The 20,192-nt window shown below is 45.7% G+C and overlaps 1 protein-coding gene across 2 annotated transcripts in view; it reads left to right on the plus strand.

Annotated features, from left to right (window-relative positions):
* LOC126210596 (glutamic acid-rich protein-like) overlaps positions 1 to 20,192 on the plus strand; it is a 58,636-nt gene that overhangs the window by 17,910 nt on the left and 20,534 nt on the right. For both annotated transcript variants that reach the window (XM_049939865.1, XM_049939864.1), the window contains exon 2: positions 17,974 to 18,022. In XM_049939865.1, the coding sequence (XP_049795822.1) occupies positions 17,997 to 18,022 (26 nt within the window). In that variant the 5' untranslated portion in view covers positions 17,974 to 17,996. The remainder of the gene's footprint in view (positions 1 to 17,973; positions 18,023 to 20,192) is intronic.

Consider the following 20,192-nt stretch of genomic DNA (forward strand, 5'->3'; position numbering starts at 1 on the left):
AGAGAAGGTGTTGAATTGTGAATTAACGGAGATAGGGTGTCTTGGCCCTGAGTCCAGATCATGAACCAGACTAGGGGTTTGGTGTTTTGGGAGGCTAGGAAGGTCTCCTCTAGATAGCCCATAAAAAGGTTGGCATAGGGAGGTGCCAGGCAGGTGCCCACGGTTGTCTCACAGGGTTGTTTATATACTTTCCCTTCAAAAGAGAAGTAGTTGTTGGTTAGGATGAAGTTAGTAAGATGTTTGCGGAATGAGGTAGTGTATATGGAGTGCAAAGGGCGTTGGGGAAGATAGTGTTCAGTAGCGATAAGCCCACGGGCATGAGGGATGTTGGTGTATAGAGAGGGAGCGTCAACAGTGATGAGTAGGGATCCAGGAGGTAAAGGAGTGGGGATGGTGGAGAAATGGCATAGGAAGCGGTTGGCATCTCTGACATGGGAGTCTGGATTACGGGCAATTGGTTGGAGGTGTTGGACAACAAGGGCTGAAATTCTTCCAGTGGGGGCACAATAACCAGCCATAATGGGGTGTCCAGGACTGTTGATTTTGTGGATTTTGGGGAGCATGTAGAAGGCAGGTGTGCTGGGTGTCATAGGGATGAGGAACGAATTGGATTCAGGGGAGATGTTCTGGAAAGGGTCTAAGGCTTTAATTAGGGATTGGAGTTTGTGTTGGGATGGAATCAATCACCCTGGCAGAGTTTATTGGTGGCGGAGTCAGGTAATTGGCGGAGGGCTTCTGCTGGGTACTCTTTGTGGTTCATAACAACAGTTGTGGAACCCTTGTCTGCAGGTATGATGATTAGATCAGGATTTGTTCTGAGGTATGTATGGCTGTTCTTTCTTCTACTGAAAGGTTGATGTTCTGAGGAAGGGACCTGGGGAAGGATGGTGAGGCTAGGTTGGAAGTAACGAATTCCTAGAAGGTGACCAGTGGGTGGTTAGGTGGGGGGGGGGGGGGTCATGGTTGGATGGTGGTGTGAAATGGAAGAGGCAAGGTTCAATGTTGGAATTTGGATGTTGCAGGGATTAGGAGAAGGAGAGTAGGTCTTTGATAAGTCCAGCATGGTTAAATTTGGGTGTAGGGCTAAAGGTAAGGTCTTTGGACATGACTGAAACTTCTGTGTAGCTGAAGCTTGTGGTGGAAAGGTTAGCAACAATGTTACAGGAATGTTTTGGCTTTGGTTTTGATAGAGAGTTGGTAGGGAGTTTAGGGGGATGGGGCAAGTTGAAAAGATCAGCTAGGCAGGGTTTAGCTGCAATGAGGGGTGGACAAGGGGGAAAAGTGTGGGTGTGATAGGGGTTGGACAGTGGTGCGTGGAGACAGCAGTGGGATGTCAGCAGGTAGGATAACTTATGGAGATGGTGTCTGGAATGCTCCTCCAGCTGCTGGAGAGCAAGAGATCCCATTTCAGAGATGTGATGTATGGAGTAGGGATTGTAGAGTAGTGGTATTTTGCAGAGGGAACAGAGGAGGTTCTGAGATGCCTGTGCCTTGGAGATGTGTTTTTGCAATATCTGGTTTTGAGGGCTAGAGATTGGCAGAATCTGAAAAGGTGTATGTCATTGTGAAGGGGGGAGGGGGGCGCGTTGCAATCCAGAGAAACGAATCCAGTTGGAGGGATTCCACAGTTTAGGTAGCATTTGAGAAACAGGATGTGGGACTGGCTTTTAGCCAGGAAAAGGGAATCTTTTCTGAATGGGTGTAGAAAGAGGGAGCAAGGGTCCAATGTGCCAGGAATGGCATAAAGGAAATGGGATGACGCAGAAATGTGCAAAATAGGTGTTGATGGTTGAGAGAGATGCATAAACATGCGTATAAAATATGAAAAGACTTACAGAAACATGCACAAATACACAAAAATACACACAGATATGTAAAAACATGCACAAATACGTAAAAATACACACAAATACATTAAAAATGTACAGAAAGATGGGTGAAAAGGAACAATGAGGTGTGTGTGTATGTGCGTGCGTGCGTGCATGCCTGGATGTGCGCGTGCATGTGAATGGTATGTACCTCTCTTTTACTGATGAAGGCTGTGGCCGAAAGCTTTATGTAAGTGTCTTTTAATTGTGCCTGTCTGCAGCTTGACGTGTCTTCTTCACAGTAAGTAGCACTCTGTCTTTTCCTGCATTGTTAGAATTAAAGGATTTGCTTTGTTTTTAAAAGTATTAGTAATGGACAAAAAAATGGTATGGCATCAGCTGGGGCATAATTAGTGGCAACCATCTGAAGATTAGTGTGGAAGTACTTGAGAAAACCAGTTGCTTGCAGTTATCAGAACATAACTGAGTGATCCCAGGGTGCTCATATTTGAATGGCATTCCTATTGTTGTATTCATTTTAATGTGTTAGATTTCGTTAGTATAAATAAGTAGACTTAAAGCATTTATGCAAGGAATAGGTGTTTGCTTATGTAATACCTGTGTTCACACTTGCATGCCCATACAATATTTTGCGTAGGTAACGAAAGTGGAAATTATGCACAGCATTAGACTCTATCCTCAGCACACACTTAATAGCCAGATTTAGTTGCGACATTGTGGTATTCTATCTAATTTTAGCTGTCTTGCTCCGGCCAAATTCAGTACCCAAGAACTCCTCGTGTATTTTTGTTCTGTTCCTCCTGCTGTACATGTATTGAATTTTGTTCATGATGTCATTCTCTTCACAAGTTTGTGCGAAACTCAGATGAATTTTTGGACATTGTCCTCCCACAAGCATTTCAGGAATTTCTGTGCCTTGTGATTTCCTTACCCATCTGGACTTTGTCGCAGAGCATTTCGCTCAACACTTTGCCCAAGCCTCTGCATCGACTCAGTTTCCATCCACGTTCCTCCACCTGAAAGAGTGCTCGGAACGACTGCCTTTGTCTTCCGTTTCTCGCTGCTTGGAGCCTTATAATGCATCCTTTAGCGAGTGGGAATTCTCCAGCAACCTCACCCTTTGTCCCGACACAGGTCCTGGACTGCCCATTGGCAAGAAAATGGGGTTCCACATGGTTCTGTGTTGAGCGTCCCTCTCTTTCTCGTAGCCACTGATGGACTGGTGGTGGCTGCTGGGCCGACAGTGTCCCCCTCTTTGTATGCTGACGATTTTTGTATCTACATCGCTTCCTCCATCATGGGCACTGCAGAACGCCCTCTACAGGGTGCAATCTACCGCAATCTTGGGCTCTGTCCCATGGCTTTTTTCGGTGGCCAAGTTGTGTGTAATGCATTTCTGCTGTAGCCGTACTGTCCAACCACATCCGGACCTGTTCCTTGATGGCCAATCCCTCGCTTCTTGGGTGTGGTCTTTGATGCCCGGTTGACATGGCTCCCTCATATTTCCCAGCAGAAGAGGACATGCTGGTTGCTTCTCATTGTTCTTACATGTCTGTGCAATACTACCTGGTGTGCAGACCGCTCTATTCTACTGCGATTGTACAAAGTGCTGGTCCAGTCTCGGTTAGACTATGGGAGTCCTGTCTGTGGTTCTGCATCACCTTCGACATTGCAGATACTAGACCCCATCCACCATCGTGGGGTACGAGTGGGGTACGATTTGCGACTCGTGCCTTCCGAACTAGCCCCGTGATTAGCCTTCTCGCAGAGGTGGGGATTCCAGTGCTGCGAGTTTTGCGCCAACAACAGCTGATATCTTATGTGCTCCACATTCGCTGCACCTCTAAGCACCCTAATTATGGTCTCCTTTATCCAGACACGGAGATCAGCCTCCCGTGGCGGCAGCCACTATGTGGACTTACCATGGCTGCCCGCATTCAGTCACTCTTTTCTGAGCTCCAGCACTTCCCTTTACCGCCTCTTTTCTCTACTCACGCACATACCCCTCTGTGGTGTATCTCTTGGCCACAGCTCTGTCTTTATCTCTCCATCAGTTCAAAGGATTCTGTCCCTCTGGAGGCCCTTCACCACCAATTCAGTTCATTCCAGGGTTCAGAAGTGATTAATACTGATGGCTCCATGGTTGCTGGTCACACTGGTTATGTTTACATCTATGTGAGACACACGGAACTTCGTTCCTTGCCAGATGGCTGTAGTGTTTTTACTACAGAATTGGTAGCCCTCTTACGCGCCCTCTTATGCGCACTGGACAACGTCCACTTCTGCTCAGGACTGTCCTTCACTATCTTTAGTGACTCCTTGAGCAATTTGCAAGCTATCAGCCAGTGCCTCCCTCTCTACCCATTTGGTCGTAGCTATCCAGGACTTGATCAATGTGGATGCTCAGTGGTTTTCATTTGGACCCCAGGCCATGTTGGGATCCCTGGCAATGAACTTTCCAATCGACCGACTAAATTGCAGAATGGCACACTCTTTCTTCGCCGAACAAGCTCGGCTATAAAGGATTCTACAACTATGGTGTGGTCCTCCTTATGGGCCTCTCGCAAGCCCTCTGTCGTCCTTTGTCGGCTCCGCATCGGCCATACTTGGCTGACTCACGGTTATCTCCTCTGTCGTGAGGATCCCCCTCTCTGTCGTCGTGGATCAATGTTGACTGTGGTTCACTTCTTACTGGACTGTCCCCACTTAGCCGCCCTGCGACGGACTTTTAGCTTTCGTGACTCGCTACCCCTGGTATTAGCTGACAGTGCCTCAGCAGCTGATCTAGATTTACAGTTTCTTCACGATGGCGGTTTTTATCGCTTTATTTAAGGGTTGGACCTTCAACATTATCGGTGGGTGGAGGGGATGGCAGGCCATCTTGTTCCCCCCTTCACCCCAATTGGACTGGCCTTGACTGGGCTTGATGGTTCACCCCCACCCTCTGCCTTCCCACTCCTTTCATTATGGGCTCTGTTTTATCTTGAGTGTCTATCTTTTCCTCCTCTCTTCTTCTGCCTTCTTCCTTCCTTCTCTGTCAATAGTTTGTAATTTTTATGGCCATTGTAGCTCCCTCTTATAGTGTGATGTTTTATCGGTTTTAGTTATTCCCAGGTCGGAGGGACTGATGATTGCGTAGTTTGGTCCCTTCTCCAATCCAACCAGCCAACCAATGAGAGTGATGGAAGTGTTTCAGCTTCATCTTAAAGCAAGCAGCAGAACACTGTATTGTGTGCAAAGTGCAGGGTAGTCTGTTCCAGAGGCAGACAGGAGTGACAGAGTAGTAGTTTGCAAGTTTTTTTCTTTTATGGATGGGCAGAGCTAGGGTAATAGATCAGTGAGACTTTGTGTTTTGATTATGATGAGATGTACATAATCTCTGCTGCAATGTGTGGGCTGTGTGTGCTCCGAGGAGCCAGTGAAGTAGGTACCGTGGTAATCACGTAAACTGTCTAGCCCCAACCGACCCGACTAGCCGTAGATGTTTGATGCACTGAGATGGTAGACGGATATTGCAGACATAATACACACAAGCATCTGTAGTTAGTTGTAACTGTCTAGAGCTCTTACTACTCATGACACGTTGGATTACCCCCCCAGGGGATCCACAACTCTTTTGTGGATACGTGCGTAGCGAGCACGGGACCCCGAGCTGATGTGGCCTTCCTTCCTTTCCGGGCTGCATACCTTCCCTTTCCGCATCCTTCCCCGTCCCCCATCTTCGCCCCCCCCCCCTCACCTCTGGCTCTTTCCTTCCTTTTCTCCCCCTCTGGGGGAATGGTTTGTGCCTACGTCCGGAGACGGACGCTTGTAAATGTACCACATTCTTCGCCTTCCTTACTTGTAAGTCTTCGTTCTTCCTTTGTCCTTCTCTTTTCCTTACCTCTTCTCTCTACCCTTTTCTCCGCTGCGGCGTTTGAGACCTCTTTTTTCCTTTCCCTTTCCCTTTCCCTTTCTTCCTCCCTGTGCGTGTCTGAAGGCCGACCCACGCACTTCCATGCGTAGCCGGTGACGGGGTAACGCGTAATTCCCCGCCCCGGGTAGACAGGTAGGACACGTACGTACCCCCTGGTAACGGCCAGGCCCAGGGAGGGGTGATTACCCGAGCTGATACCTTCCGAAAGTGCCGATTGGTCCCTCCGTCCGTTTGTCGGGAGGTGTGACCTGAGGTGTGAACAATCACCTAAGGCGGGAGTGCCCTCAGAGAGGGCCCCCACAAGGGAGGAGTGCGCCATCGGAGACGCCGGTAATCATGGGGGATTCTTCCGCAATGGTTTCCTCACCTTCCACTATGTCTGCTCACAAACGTAAGTTCACTGAGTCTCAACCACAGTCAGTTCTTCCATCGTTGCCACAGTTCCTTGTTGTTTCTCGGTCTGACGAAGGTCACGACTTCTCCACAGTCAACCCTTTCATTATTCAGAAAGGTGTCGACGCAATTGCAGGTCCTGTAAAGTCTTGTTCCAGATTACGGAATGGTACCCTGTTGTTAGAGACACACAGTGCCCTCCAGGCACAAAAATTGCTGCGTACCTCACTACTACACACTTTCCCTGTCCGGGTGGAACCGCACCGTACCTTAAATTCCTCGCGTGGAGTTGTTTATACACGCTCCCTCGATGGACTGTCTGACGAAGAAATTCAGCACTACCTGTCAGACCAGGGCGTAACGGCTGTTCATAGGGTTATGAAAAGGGTTGACACGAAGATCATTCCAACCCGCACTGTCTTTTTGACATTTGACAAAGTGCAACTCCCATCGAAAATCAAAGCAGGCTATGAGATAATTTCCGTTCGTCCTTACGTCCCAAACCCTACGCGTTGCTATAGGTGCCAGCGATTCAATCACACCAGCCAGTCCTGTTCTAATCCGGCCAAATGTGTTACGTGTGGCAGGGATGCCCATGAGGGTGCTTGTCCACCTCCATCCCCTCGCTGCATCAACTGTATGGGTGACCACGCTGCTTCCTCTAGAGATTGCCCAGTTTTTAAGGACGAAAAGCTCATCCAGGAAATAAGAGTGAAGGAAAAGGTGTCGACCTTTGCTGCTCGGAAATTATTCGCCAGTCGACAGCCCACCGTGCCTCAGACAGGCAAATACAGCACTGTCCTTGCTTCTCCTCGGCCAACAAAGGAGGCGGCCACGCAGACTTGCTACCTCACCTTTAGTGCCACGGTCGTCCGATCGGCCAGCGCAAAGATCGCCCGTTCAACTTCACCACTTTCGCCTGCCCACTCTTTGGCTCACCCTTCGTCGGGTTCTGCTAAATCTCGAGCCCAAAAGTCAGACACCAAGTCTTCGAAGAAAGAGCATACTCGTGAAGAGTTTTTACGTACGGCAACTTCACCACCATCGGTTCCTCCTTCCTCTAAACCTCATACTTCCAAGAAGGCTACAAAGAAACCCAGTTCCTCTCCTCCTCCGCCAAGGCGTGTCCCATCCACAGCGCCACCTGGCGGAAATCGCCCGCGGCCGTCTTCAGTGTCGCCGAGGCGCACTGCTGGTGGCCGGTCAACCGGCCGATCGCTGGTGGCAGGAGCTGCTCCTGACCAACCTATGGATCAGGATCTTCTGCCTTCGGCTGAATGCCATTCCATGCTGTCGGTCGCAAGCTCTGAGCAGTCGTTGAGTTGACAGCACCCTTGGTTACATTCCTCCATTTTCTGTTCACCCTATGTCCATTATCCACTGGAATATCCGCGGCATTCGAGCCAATCGGGATGAATTGTCGATCCTCTTACGATCCTACTCGCCGGTCATCTTCTGTCTTCAGGAAACAAAGCTGCGTCCTAATGACCGCTTTGTTCTCCCTCATTTTCAGTCCGTCCGATATGACCTCCCCTCTGTGGAAGGCACTCCAGCCCACGGAGGACTCATGATTCTTCTCCATGATACTCTCCATTATCATCCAATCCCCTTAGACAGTTCCTTCCAAGCTGTCGCCGTCCGTCTTTCCCTTTGTGGATACACGTTCTCTCTTTGTACTGTATACATTCCATCATCCACACCGATGGCACGAGCTGATCTCCTTCATCTTCTTGGTCAGCTTCCACCCCCCTATTTGCTGGTTGGGGACTTCAATGCCCACCACCCGCTTTGGGGATCTCCACATCCTTGTCCACGTGGCTCCCTATTGCTAGACGTCTTCCACCAAGCGGATCTAGTTTGTCTCAACACTGGGGTCCCCACGTTTTTGTCTGCCTCCACGACAAATTTATCTCATTTGGACCTTGCGATCGGTACTGTTCCGCTTGCTCGGCGCTTCGAATGGTTCGCCCTTGATGATACACACTCGAGTGACCACTTTCCATGTGTCCTTAGGCTGCAGCCTCAACTGCCATATATGCGCCCGCGACGCTGGAAGTTTGCCCAAGCCGATTGGACACTTTTTTCGTCTCTAGCGACATTCGATGACCGTCGCTTTCCCAGCGTCGACGATGAGGTCACACATTTTACTGACGTTATTCTTACAGCTGCGGAACGTTCAATACCACGCACCTCCGAATTGCCCCGGCGCCCCCCAGTTCCTTGGTGGACCGAGGCATGCCGTGACGCAATCCGTGAGCGGCGACGTGCTCTTCGCATTTTCCGTCACCATCCTACTTTGGCAAACTGTATCCGCTATAAGCAACTCCGTGCGCGATGCCGTCGCGTCATCCGCGATAGCAAGAAGGCAAGCTGGCAATTCTTTATTAGCTCCTTTAACACCTTCACTCCCTCCTCGGAAGTTTGGAGTCGGCTTCGACGGTTCTCAGGCGCGCCTAGTTTCTCCCCGGTCTCGGGGCTCACTGTCGCGCATGATACCTTAGTGGACCCCGTCGCAATTTCTAACTCATTGGGTCAGCACTTTGCTGAGATTTCGAGCTCTTCACATTACCCGCCAGCGTTTCTCCCGAAGAAACGTGCAGCGGAAGTGCGACCTCTTGCTTTCTCCTCTCAAAATCACGAAAGCTACAATACCGTTTTCTCCATGCGGGAACTCCAACATGCCCTCTCTTCTTCTCGCTCCTCCGCCCCTGGATCGGATGGTATCCATGTCCAAATGTTGCTGCATTTATCCACCCATAGTCTGCATTACCTCCTTCGCCTTTATAATCGAATTTGGACCGACAGTACCTTTCCCAGACGATGGCGGGAAGCTATCGTCGTTCCCATTCCGAAACCTGGAAAGGACAAACATCTCCCCTCTAGCTATCGCCCCATTTCTCTCACGAGTAGTGTCTGTAAGATTTTGGAGCGTATGGTGAATTACCGTTTAGCTTGGTGGCTGGAATCACGCAGTCTTTTAACACCTGCCCAATGCGGATTCCGAAAGCATCGCTCTGCAGTTGACCATCTTGTTGCTCTCTCCACTTATATCATGAACAATTTTCTCCGGAAACGCCAAACGGTAGCAATATTTTTTGATCTGGAGAGAGCATACGATACCTGTTGGAGGACAGGCATCCTCCGCACACTGTTCTCTTGGGGCTTTGGAGGCCGGCTGCCCCTTTTTCTTCGCGAATTTATGGCAGAGCGAACATTTAGGGTGCGGGTGAACACTACTCTCTCCCGTACTTTCTCTCAAGAAAACGGGGTACCCCAGGACTCCGTGCTGAGTGTTGTACTGTTTGCCATCGCTATAAATCCAATTATGGATTGTCTCCTTCCTGACGTCTCGGGCTCCCTCTTTGTGGACGATTTTGCGATCTACTACAGCTCTCAACGGACCAGCCTTCTTGAACGCCGTCTTCAAGGATGTCTCGATCGCCTCCACTCTTGGAGCATCGAAACCGGCTTCCGTTTTTCTCCCAGTAAGACCGTTTGTATTAATTTTTGGCGACGTAAGGAGTTTCTTCCGCCCTCCTTACATCTAGGTCCTGTCAACCTTCCGTTTTCAGACGTCACTAAATTCTTGGGTCTTATGTTTGACAGAAAACTGTGCTGGTCCTCCCACGTTTCCTATCTTTCGGCTCGCTGTCTGCGAACGCTCAACACCCTCCGTGTCCTGAATGGTACCTCCTGGGGAGCGGACCGAGTGGTCCTTCTCCGCCTCTATCGCGCCTTAGTGCGCTCGAAATTGGACTATGGAAGCATAGTCTACTCCTCTGCTCGGCCGTCTATTCTTCGGCGTCTCGACTCTATCCACCACCGTGGATTACGTTTAGCGTCTGGAGCTTTTTACACTAGCCCTGTGGAAAGCCTTTATGCTGAGACTGCTGAACCTCCGCTGTCCCATCGGCGAGCGGTCCTTCTGAGCCGTTATGCTAGCCATCTGTCTTCCATGCCTGCTAATCCAGCCCATGAACCTTTTTTCGACGCCTCCTTTGATGTAGGGTATGCAGGCCGCTCCTCCTCCCTACTACCCCCGGGAGTCCGCTTCCGTCAACTGCTCCATTCTCTTTCCTTCCACTTTCCTAAAACCTTCTTGACAACTTGGGGTACAGCACCGCCTTGGCTCCGTCCCCGGATCTGTCTGCTCCGTGATCTTTGTCAATTTCCCAAGGAAGGTACACCTTCACTTGTTTATCGTCGGGCATTTGCTGCTCTATGTGCACAAATGATGGACGCCACCTTTATTTACACCGACGGCTCGAAAACATCGTTGGGTGTAGGGAGTGCCTATATTGTTGGCGACGCCCCAAATCACTTTCGGCTTCCCGACCAGTGTTCGGTTTATACTGCGGAGCTTTTCGCTGTTCTCCAGGCTGTCCACTACATCCGCCGCCATCAGTGTATACAGTACGTAATCTGCTCGGATTCTCTCAGCTCTCTCCTCAGTCTCCAAGCTCTTTATCCTGTGCACCCTCTGGTCCACCGGATTCAGGACTGTCTGCACTCGCTCCACCTGGGGGGCGTCTCGGTGGCGTTCCTCTGGCTCCCGGGACACGCTGGTATCTGTGGGAATGAGGCGGCCGATATAGCGGCCAAGGCTGCAGTCTCTCTTCCTCGGCCAGCTATTCAGTCGCTTCCCTTCACCGATCTACAGAGCGGTTTATGTCGCAAAGTTGCTCATTTATGGCTTGAACATTGGTCAACACTTCCCCGAAATAAATTGCGGGAAGTGAAAGCCCTTCCTTGCGCTTGGACCTCTTCCTCCCGAACGCGTCGTCGGGAGGAGGTGATTTTAGCTAGACTCCGGATAGGGCACTGTCTTTTTAGCCATCGACATCTTTTAAGCGGTGATCCTCCCCCACTCTGTCCCCACTGCTCTCAGCTGTGGACGGTAAGACACCTTTTAATTGAATGCCCCTATTTTAATCCGTTACGCTCCCGTCTCCAGCTATCGCCTGATCTATCGTCGATTTTAGCAGATGACACGCGCTCAGCCGACCGCATTCTCCAGTTTATTAGTGACAGTGAAATGACGTCAGTCATTTGAAGTTTTATCGGGGACCATCAACCCCTCTCTGTAGTGGACTTTTAAGCCTTGTTTCTGCTTTTAGTGTCTCCAATTATTTGAGTTTCGTTCCCATTTTTGCTGTTTTCCATTTTCAGTTTTTATTATTTCCTCAGTCACGGACCGGGCGCTAATGACCATAGCAGTTTTGCGCCCTAAAACCACAAAAAAAAACAAAAAAAAAAAAAAAAACGTTGGATTACATTTCAGTAGAGCCACACAAAATTATCATTACTGTTACATGCAGTAGTGGAGGTCGGGTAGAAAGAGTTATTGCACAAGTTTACATTTCACATCACAAGCCCTGATCTCTATCTTGTATAAATGTGAGGTGAAAGTTGGATACAGTAGAATCAGTCTGTAATCTGTCACAAATACTGGTTCTCAAAACTTCCTCAGTAGTATTTTGTCAAAAGAAAGACCTCTTCCCTCCAAAGATTCCCAACTTAGCTCATGGTGCATTTCTGTAACTCACTCCTACTGATAGAACTATAAAAATCTAAGTACCTCAAAATTGTATTAACTTCTTCTTTAACGATATTGAATAGGGATACCGAACACTCGAAGTACTCGAGAAAGAATCATCGGGTCATTATGTGCTGTCACATTTTACATGTGCTACAGTTTTCCCGAACTCAACTGATAAATTGTCAGATGTTTGCTATTGTTTCAACTGACTCTATTACGTGTTAACTCCATTACTTGCTGCGTCAGAATGTTACACCTAGATGTTTAATTGATGTAACTAAGTCAAGTGAGATGCCATTAAAAGTGAACACCACAGGAAAGTTTCTCCTACCCATCTCCGATGAATTGCATTTTACCAAATTTAAAGTGAGCCTCCATTTGTGGCATCAAATAGAAATTTTGTCCGAGCTATCCAAAAGTGCCCTGCAGTTACTCGACAACACTTTCGCCGTACACGACAGCGTCGTCAGGAAACGGTGCCAGATTGCCGGCCACCGTATTTGAGAGAGCTGCAACAAACATAGAAAACAGGAGCAGTCCCATCACACCTCCCTGGGGCACTCCTAACATTAGCTGTGTCTGTGACAAACAATTGCTAGCCGGGGCAACACACTGTGCCATACTATACGGAGAGTCTATGATCGGACCATGTATCTCAAAACCTATTCTGTATACCCGGATATTTAATAGTCTTCTGTGTGGTGTATGATAAACACTTTCCTTTTACCTAGTATCATAGAATCTGCCTTTGTCTTGTGTCCACGGTTCGTAGTATATCTCAGGTGAAATGGGTTTGAAAACTTCTGCTTTGCCATGACAGTCTCCACTTTGCGCAACCTGGTGCAAAATGTACGCTGTACAGGGTTGTGTGCCTTTTTAACCAGTGGTTAAAACATGCTGACACCATGCATATCACTCCTCTAACTTGTGTTTGCTTAAATACTGTGATATTATGAACCACAAGTGGGCAGATGTGCAGTGAGGACAGTGTAAGAACCTACGGGATGTGAATTAGAGGCACGTGTAAATCAGTAGACACCGTGTGTGATCCTAGTAACTTACTTTTTTCAACTCTCCACATGAGTCTATTATGTGCGAGTGTCTTCGTCTCCGAATAACTACCACAGCCTACATCCAATTGACGTGGTGTAATGTGCTTCTGGCTAGGTCTCCCTCCACAATTTTCACCTACCACAGTTCCCTCCATTACCAAATTCACTATTCCCTGATTCCCCAGCAGGTGTCCTATAAACCAGTCCCTTCTTTTTACAGTGTTTTGCCATACATTTCTTTTCCCGCGTTTGATTAAATACTTCCTTATTAGTTATTTGTTCTACTCGTCTAATCTTCAGCCTCACCACATTTCAAAATCTTCCATTCTCTTCTCGACTGAACTGCGTATTATCTATGTTTCATTTCCGTACGAGGCTATAATCCAGACAAATACCTTTGAAAAAACCTTCTGAACATTTCATATATATTACACATTAACGCATTCTGCATTTTATATCCTTGTCTGCTTCAGCCAATTCCAGTTATTTTGCTGCCCAAATAGGAAAACTCATCTGTTACTTTTACTGGCTCATTTCCTGACCTACTCCTTCAGCATACACGATTTAACACAACTAGATTGCATTGCCATTGCTTTCTCTTTTCAGTGAAGCTGTGCTGTAAAGGTCTTTTCTCCACAAATCAGTTCAGTACCACCTTATTGTTTACATGATCTACCCATCTCATCTTCAGAATTCATCTGTAGTACCACAATGCAAAAGCTTCTATTCTCTTCTTGTCTGTACTTTTTATTGACCACATTTGACTTCCTTATAAGGCTGTATTCCATACAACCACTTCCAGGAAAGCCTTTTTTCACTGTTGCCAGTATGCATTTTATACCATCTAAACGAAACCCCTTAATTTGACAAAGTTACAATCTTTTTACTTTTATTTACACTTGTTGAACCCTCTTTATCCATTCTGTTCAACTTCACAGTCCTTGCTATCTCTAAGAGGATTACTGCAAAGTTTTATTTCTTGGCAGAATGAATTTTTCACTCTGCAGTGGAGTGTGCGCTGGTAAGAAATTTCTCGGCAGATTAAACTTCTGTGCTGGACCGAGACTCGAACTCGAGACCTTTGCCCTAAGTACACTACCGACTGAGTTACCCGAGTGTGACTCACAACCTGTCCTCACAGCTTTACTTCCAAGAGTACTTCATCTGCCGGCCGCAGTGGTCTCGCGGTTCTAGGCGTGCAGTCCGGAACCGTGCGACTGCTATGGTCGCAGGTTCGAATCCTGCCTCGGGCATGGATGTTTGTGATGTCCTTAGGTTAGTTAGGTTTAAGTAGTTCTAAGTTCTAGGGGACTAATGACCACAGCAGTTGAGTCCCATAGTGCTCAGAGCCAGTACTTCATCTCCTAAATTCCAAGCTTCACAGAAGTTCTCTTGCAAAACTTGCAGGATTGGGATTCCAGGAAGAAAGGTAATTGTGGAGACACAGCTTGGCCACAGTCCAGGGATGTTTTCAGAATAAATTTTACACCCTGCAGCAGTGTGCTTGCCAATTTGAAACTTTCTGGCAGATTAAAACTGTGTACCAGATGGAGACTCGAACTCGGGACCTCTGCCTTTTGTGGGCAAGTGTTCTTCTGACTGAGCTACCCAGCCCTGCTCAAGAAGCTCAGTCGGTAGATTACTTGCCCACGTAAGCAGAGGCCTCGAGTTTGAGTCTCAGTCCAGCACACATTTTTAATGTGCCAGGAAGTTTCATTTTTATTTCTTGTCTCTGAACTTCATTTCCCTTTCCAAATTTCTCTTCAGTTTCCTTATCGCTTGCTCAGTGTGCAGACTGAATAACACTTGGGATAGGCTGCAACCCTGTTTTACTAACTTCATCATCGCTGATTCCCTTTCTTGTCCCTCAACTCTTTTAGCTGCATTCTGGTTTGTTAAAAGTTCAAGTTGTAAGTTAATTTTATGCTCCTTGTGTTGTATCTCTGCTACCTTTTGAGTTTATCAATGTACAGTAGTAAATTGTGGACTGTGCGAAAACCGGGAAAGAAGAGAATTGAAGAATTTGGGACATAGTACTATACGAGGTGCATTCAAGTTCTAAGGCCTCTGATTTTTTTTCTAATTAACTACTCGCCCGAAATCGATGAAACTGGCGTTACTTCTCGACGTAATCGCCCTGCAGACGTAAACATTTTCCACAATGCTGACGCCATGATTCCATGGCAGCGGCGAAGGCTTCTTTAGGAGTCTGTTTTGACCACTGGAAAATTGCTGAGGCAATAGCAGCACGGCTGGTGAATGTGCGGCCACGGAGAGTGTCTTTCATTATTGGAAAAAAGCCAAAAGTCACTAGGAGCCAGGTCAGGTGAGTAGGGAGCATGAGGAATCACTTCAAAGTTGTTATCACGAAGAAACTGTTGCGTAACATTAGCTCGATGTGCGGGTGCGTTGTCTTGGTGAAACAGCACACGCGCAACCCTTCCCGGACGTTTTTGATGCAGTGCAGGAAGGAATTTGTTTTTCAAAACATTTTTGTAGGATGCACCTGTTACCGTAGTGCCCTTTGGAACACAGTGGGTAAGGATTACGCCCTCGCTGTCCCAGAACATGGACACCATCATTTTTTCAGCACTGGCGGTTACCCAAAATTTTTTTGGTGGCGGTGAATCTGTGTGCTTCCATTGAGCTGACTGGCGCTTTGTTTCTGGATTGAAAAATGGCATCCACGTCTCATCCATTGTCAGAACCGACGAAAAGAAAGTCCCATTCATGCTGTCGTTGCGCGTCAACATTGCTCGGCAACATGCCACACGGGCAGCCATGTGGTCGTCCGTCAGCATTCGTGGCACACACCTGGATGACACTTTTCGCATTTTCAGGTCGTCGTGCAGGATTGTGTGCACAGAACCCACAGAAATGCCAACTCTGGAGGCGATCTATTCAACAGTCATTCGGCGATCCCCCAAAACAATTCTCTCCACTTTCTCGATCATGTCGTCAGACCGGCTTGTGCGAGCCCGAGGTTGTTTCGGTTTGTTGTCACACGATGTTCTGCCTTCATTAAACTGTCGCACCCATGAACACACTTTCGACACATCCATAACTCCATCACCACATGTCTCCTTAAACTGTCGATGAATTTCAATTGGTTTTACACCACGCAAATTCAGAAAACGAATGATTGCAGGCTGTTCGAGTAAGGAAAATGTCGCCATTTTAAGTATTTAAAACAGTTCTCATTCTCGCTGCTGGCGGTAAAATTCCATCTGCCGTACGGTGCTGCCATCTCTGGGACGTATTGACAATGAACGCGGCCTCATTTTAAAACAATGCGCATGTTTCTATCTCTTTCCAGTCCGGAGGAAAAAAATCGTAGGCCTTAGAACTTGAATGCACCTCGTAGAAGGATGTTGAAAACTAGGTGGACTGTGAAGATAAGGAACAATAAGGTTCTCCACATAATCTTCGAGGAAGGGTACGGGAGGAAAGCACTGACAGCAAGTAGGGAGCTGTAGAGGGTAAAAACTGTGGAAGGAAGACAGAGATTGGCATACATCGATATATAACTGAAAATGTTGGGTGCAGGTGCTACTTGGAGAAGAAGAGGTTGGCGCTGATGACTTATTACCTCCAATAACTTTTTAATTGGCAAATACCATTGGCAGTGTAAGGCAGTGTTGCTGGCTAGTATGTGGCATTCCACTTTCTTGTGCAATCACTCCAAGTTTGGCTCCCCCTCTACCTGTGTAATCTTGCACCACTCGGTGAGGCTGTACATGTACCTAGTCGACACAGTGAGCCCACGGATCCCAAGAAACAGCTGTGACTGGCAGATGGCTAGTCTCTACCACTCGACCGACTGAAATGTCAGTTGCAAAGTTATTTTAATCGAACTTTAATAGCTGAGAGTAAAGATGATCCTAAAACTTGCAAATTTTGAAACTTGCTGAAATGTACCACATGGAAATTTTAAAAAGTGGAACAAGGGCAATGGCTGCAACAGGAAAAAAAAGGTAAAGAGTGAAATTTTCAGTCAGTAACAAAACAACAGAACATCTTGCAAACCTTATATATTTGTGTAGAAATATGATGCATTTTGTAAACCAGACAGACACATAGAGGTGAATTCAACAAATTGTGATAACTTCATTGGAAAATTAAAAAGAAACTGTGATAGACATTCGATGTACGGTAAGAAATACCGAATGATGTACGGTAAGAAATACCTCAGATTTGACAATATGATAGTGAAAACAGCTCTTGTATGTGGCACTGAATATTGGACTCTTCTCTAAAGCCAGAATAAACAGCACACACATGAGATTTTGACACACTCTACGGGGCATTGTTCTGAGGGACAGATTCAGGACAATGGCATATAGAAAAAGTGGTTGATGATGTGCAAACATACCAATCTAAATAGCATGACCACGTAAGTAGAAAGACAGAGAATAAGTTACCATTTAAAGTGCTCCAGTAAAAACATCAGGGAAGTAGGGTGGAATAATCGGTTTGTGAAGTTGTAGAATGAGAGATTACTAATATGTGTGAATAATTTTGATGTATTCTATAGTTATATTTTTGCCCATGCTGAAAACACTTATTTTTGGACACTAGTTTGATATGTTCAAGCTTTCAGTAACTTTCAAGGAATTAACAAGAATTTCATTGTCCAAAATCCTCATATTCTCTCGAGGATCTTTGCTAGTTTAAAATATACAGAGGTTACATTGTGCCAAAAAATAGTTGTCTTGTCGATTAGCTTCAATGGTCAAAGCTGACGAGTTGTATCAGATTCGTCACTACTTCCAGTAACTGTATTAAAGCTCCTGCAAAAGATGAAGAATGTATGTACTCTGTGACAGATTACCATTGACTGCCAGTCCCTGAAATCTGGGTTGCTGATGGAATTGAATTTCAGTGTGGGGCGGATTGAACTACTGTGTTTTGTTGTTATTAAGAGTTAGCCTATTAATAGTGGACTGGAAAATCTACTCTCCAGAATGTGATTTACTACATTATTCACTACGTGACCTTAGTCTGTTACCATTATTCTTGTACCATACAGCAACAAACGAAAACACTTTAGATGTCGAGTACTGTTGAAGACAAATAATTAATGTTTGTTAGAGCTAGTAGTAGTACAAGTGTGGAACTATGTTACTGTGTCCTGGTCAGATGGCAGCTCATTTGCTGTTATGTGAAACTGTAAAGCAACCTGTGGTTTGTATTATTACTGTGATATGTAGTACTCAGTTTATAGTTGCTCTTCACTGATTTCAGGTGCTGTGGTGATTTACACAGTCATGTTTCGAGACAGAAGGTTGACAAAGTAAGTATTATGTGATTCTAAATGCTCCCTTTGCTGAAATAATGTAGGTAACTCTATACGTGCTGTGTTTACCACTAAGTGGAGAGCTTTTTTAATCACACTGCCATTATTGCCTCTTTGTTGACTGAGAAAATGATAGTGCAGTACTTCATACATTACAGCAGTGGGACTGTGTTATTTGTCATCAATTTAGGAGCACGGTTTGTTTAAAGTAGAACATTGATGTTTCAAACTGCACAGGAAAATTTAGTTCTCATTGTAACTGACTGACAGCAATTGATTAAGTTTCGGATGTGCACTATATGGCCAGAGTGACCGTCCTCTGTGTAACAACAGGGTTATTTTAGTTTGTTGTATAAGTTTGTACCATTTTTTCATAAGTTAAACATACACAATAGATACACATAACAGATACTTAAGTCATCAATAATATATTCTCCTTCACTATTTATAACAGTCTGCCAACAATGGAGTAACTTTCTGATTCCACGATTGTAGAAATCGTGATTTTGAGGTGAAGAACTCGTCGAGCAACAGTATGCAATGAAAGTTAACATTCTGATAAAGTTGATGCAACTTGGTTCAGTCACCACAAATTATGTTGTCAATTACTTTCTGCCACACTGGAAGCCATTGTATAGGTCAAAATATCCCTTTACTTTGCTTTTGTTATTAACTGGTTTTGACTGATAGCGTGAAAAAAATCTGGGTTCAAGTAAGATGAGAGGGTTCTGGGAGGCAAAATCGCAAAACAGTCTTGATGTAGGTTTAATTTCAGTGTACTACTTATTAATTTTTCTTCAATTTCTACTCTTGAAATAACTTTAAGTTGGTTCATATAACTGAAGATTTATTACATAACAATGTACAGGTATCCAATCTTAACGGAGAGATCGTTCACACTAATAAAATGATCTTCTGATATTTTACAGAAGTATTCACAAGTATAGTGTTGAAGAACATCGTCACTGACAAAAATCTTATGGTCGCTCAATCCGAGGCTTCCCATAAGCAGTCTGTGCAGTGTCAGAAGCTGCGTACCATGCCTGCTGTGATGTAAGGGCATCTGCGGCAAACTCTAACCACCACATGCTGCCCAAAGAGTACCACAAACAAATACCAAAATGCAAAACAAATATTTTAACTACAATATAATATACTACATACAAAATATTATTTGAAAGTGGATTTTAATTACTGAAATGTTTAGAGGGCAAGTGCTAAAGAAAGGGAAGAGTTTCAAGTACTTGGAGAGCATAACAGAAGTTTGTGTTTAAAATAAAGAGATAGGTGAAATGGGAAGGTAAGCACACGGATTCCTGCAGAGCGGAAAATGCAAATCTTATACCAACTATATTACTCTCCAATACATAAGTATCTGAAACATGTGTAATGAAGAAAAGGCAGGATAGGATTTGCTGGTGAGAGAAATAATGGAGGAGAACCCCTAGCAAGAGACAATATAAAAGGTAAAATTAAGGTGGTACATCCATGTTAAGACAATAGAAGTTAACAGAATACAGGGACAGGCTCGTGAAATGACAATAGCAAGCCAGAGACCAAAAGAAATGGAGAGGCAGATGGGTCATTGGGTGAAGGAATGTGTGAAGAAGAGATGAGAAGACTGAGCAATGTGGAGAGGGAAACATGATGTGGGGATATGATATGATGGAGGGGCCTGTGTTCCAGATAGACACAGCCAGGGGCTGTGGACTGTAGATTATGATGACTATTGAATGTTTTCGCTGTGAGGCCTTTTTCAACATATTTTTTGAAACACTTAACATGTGTAACATAGTTAAATTACAAAATACAAAACATCCACTGATTGCTAATTCCAAAGAATAAACATATTTGGATTACAGTCCAAACACTCGTCAAATCGCCTAATGGTAAAAGTGATAGGGGTTGATTTGTGTGCAGCAGACTTTAACACAATTAGCATTACAAATAGTGGGATATAGTAAAGGACAGCATCATGTAAAATAACAAGTGGTTCTTGAGCTGCAGTGGCAATTATGTAGTGTACCACTTAGCAGTAAAAGAGTATTTCTGGATTGTATTCAGTGTCACCTTGTAACCAAGGTGTCATAGATCTCAGTGACACATTATGCTCTGTACGATTCAAAATAATGTTACAGTAATCCAGAAAAAGATACTGCCCAGTGTA

The sequence above is a fragment of the Schistocerca nitens genome, chromosome 10, assembly GCF_023898315.1.
Source record: "Schistocerca nitens isolate TAMUIC-IGC-003100 chromosome 10, iqSchNite1.1, whole genome shotgun sequence".
Taxonomy (NCBI): domain Eukaryota; kingdom Metazoa; phylum Arthropoda; class Insecta; order Orthoptera; family Acrididae; genus Schistocerca; species Schistocerca nitens.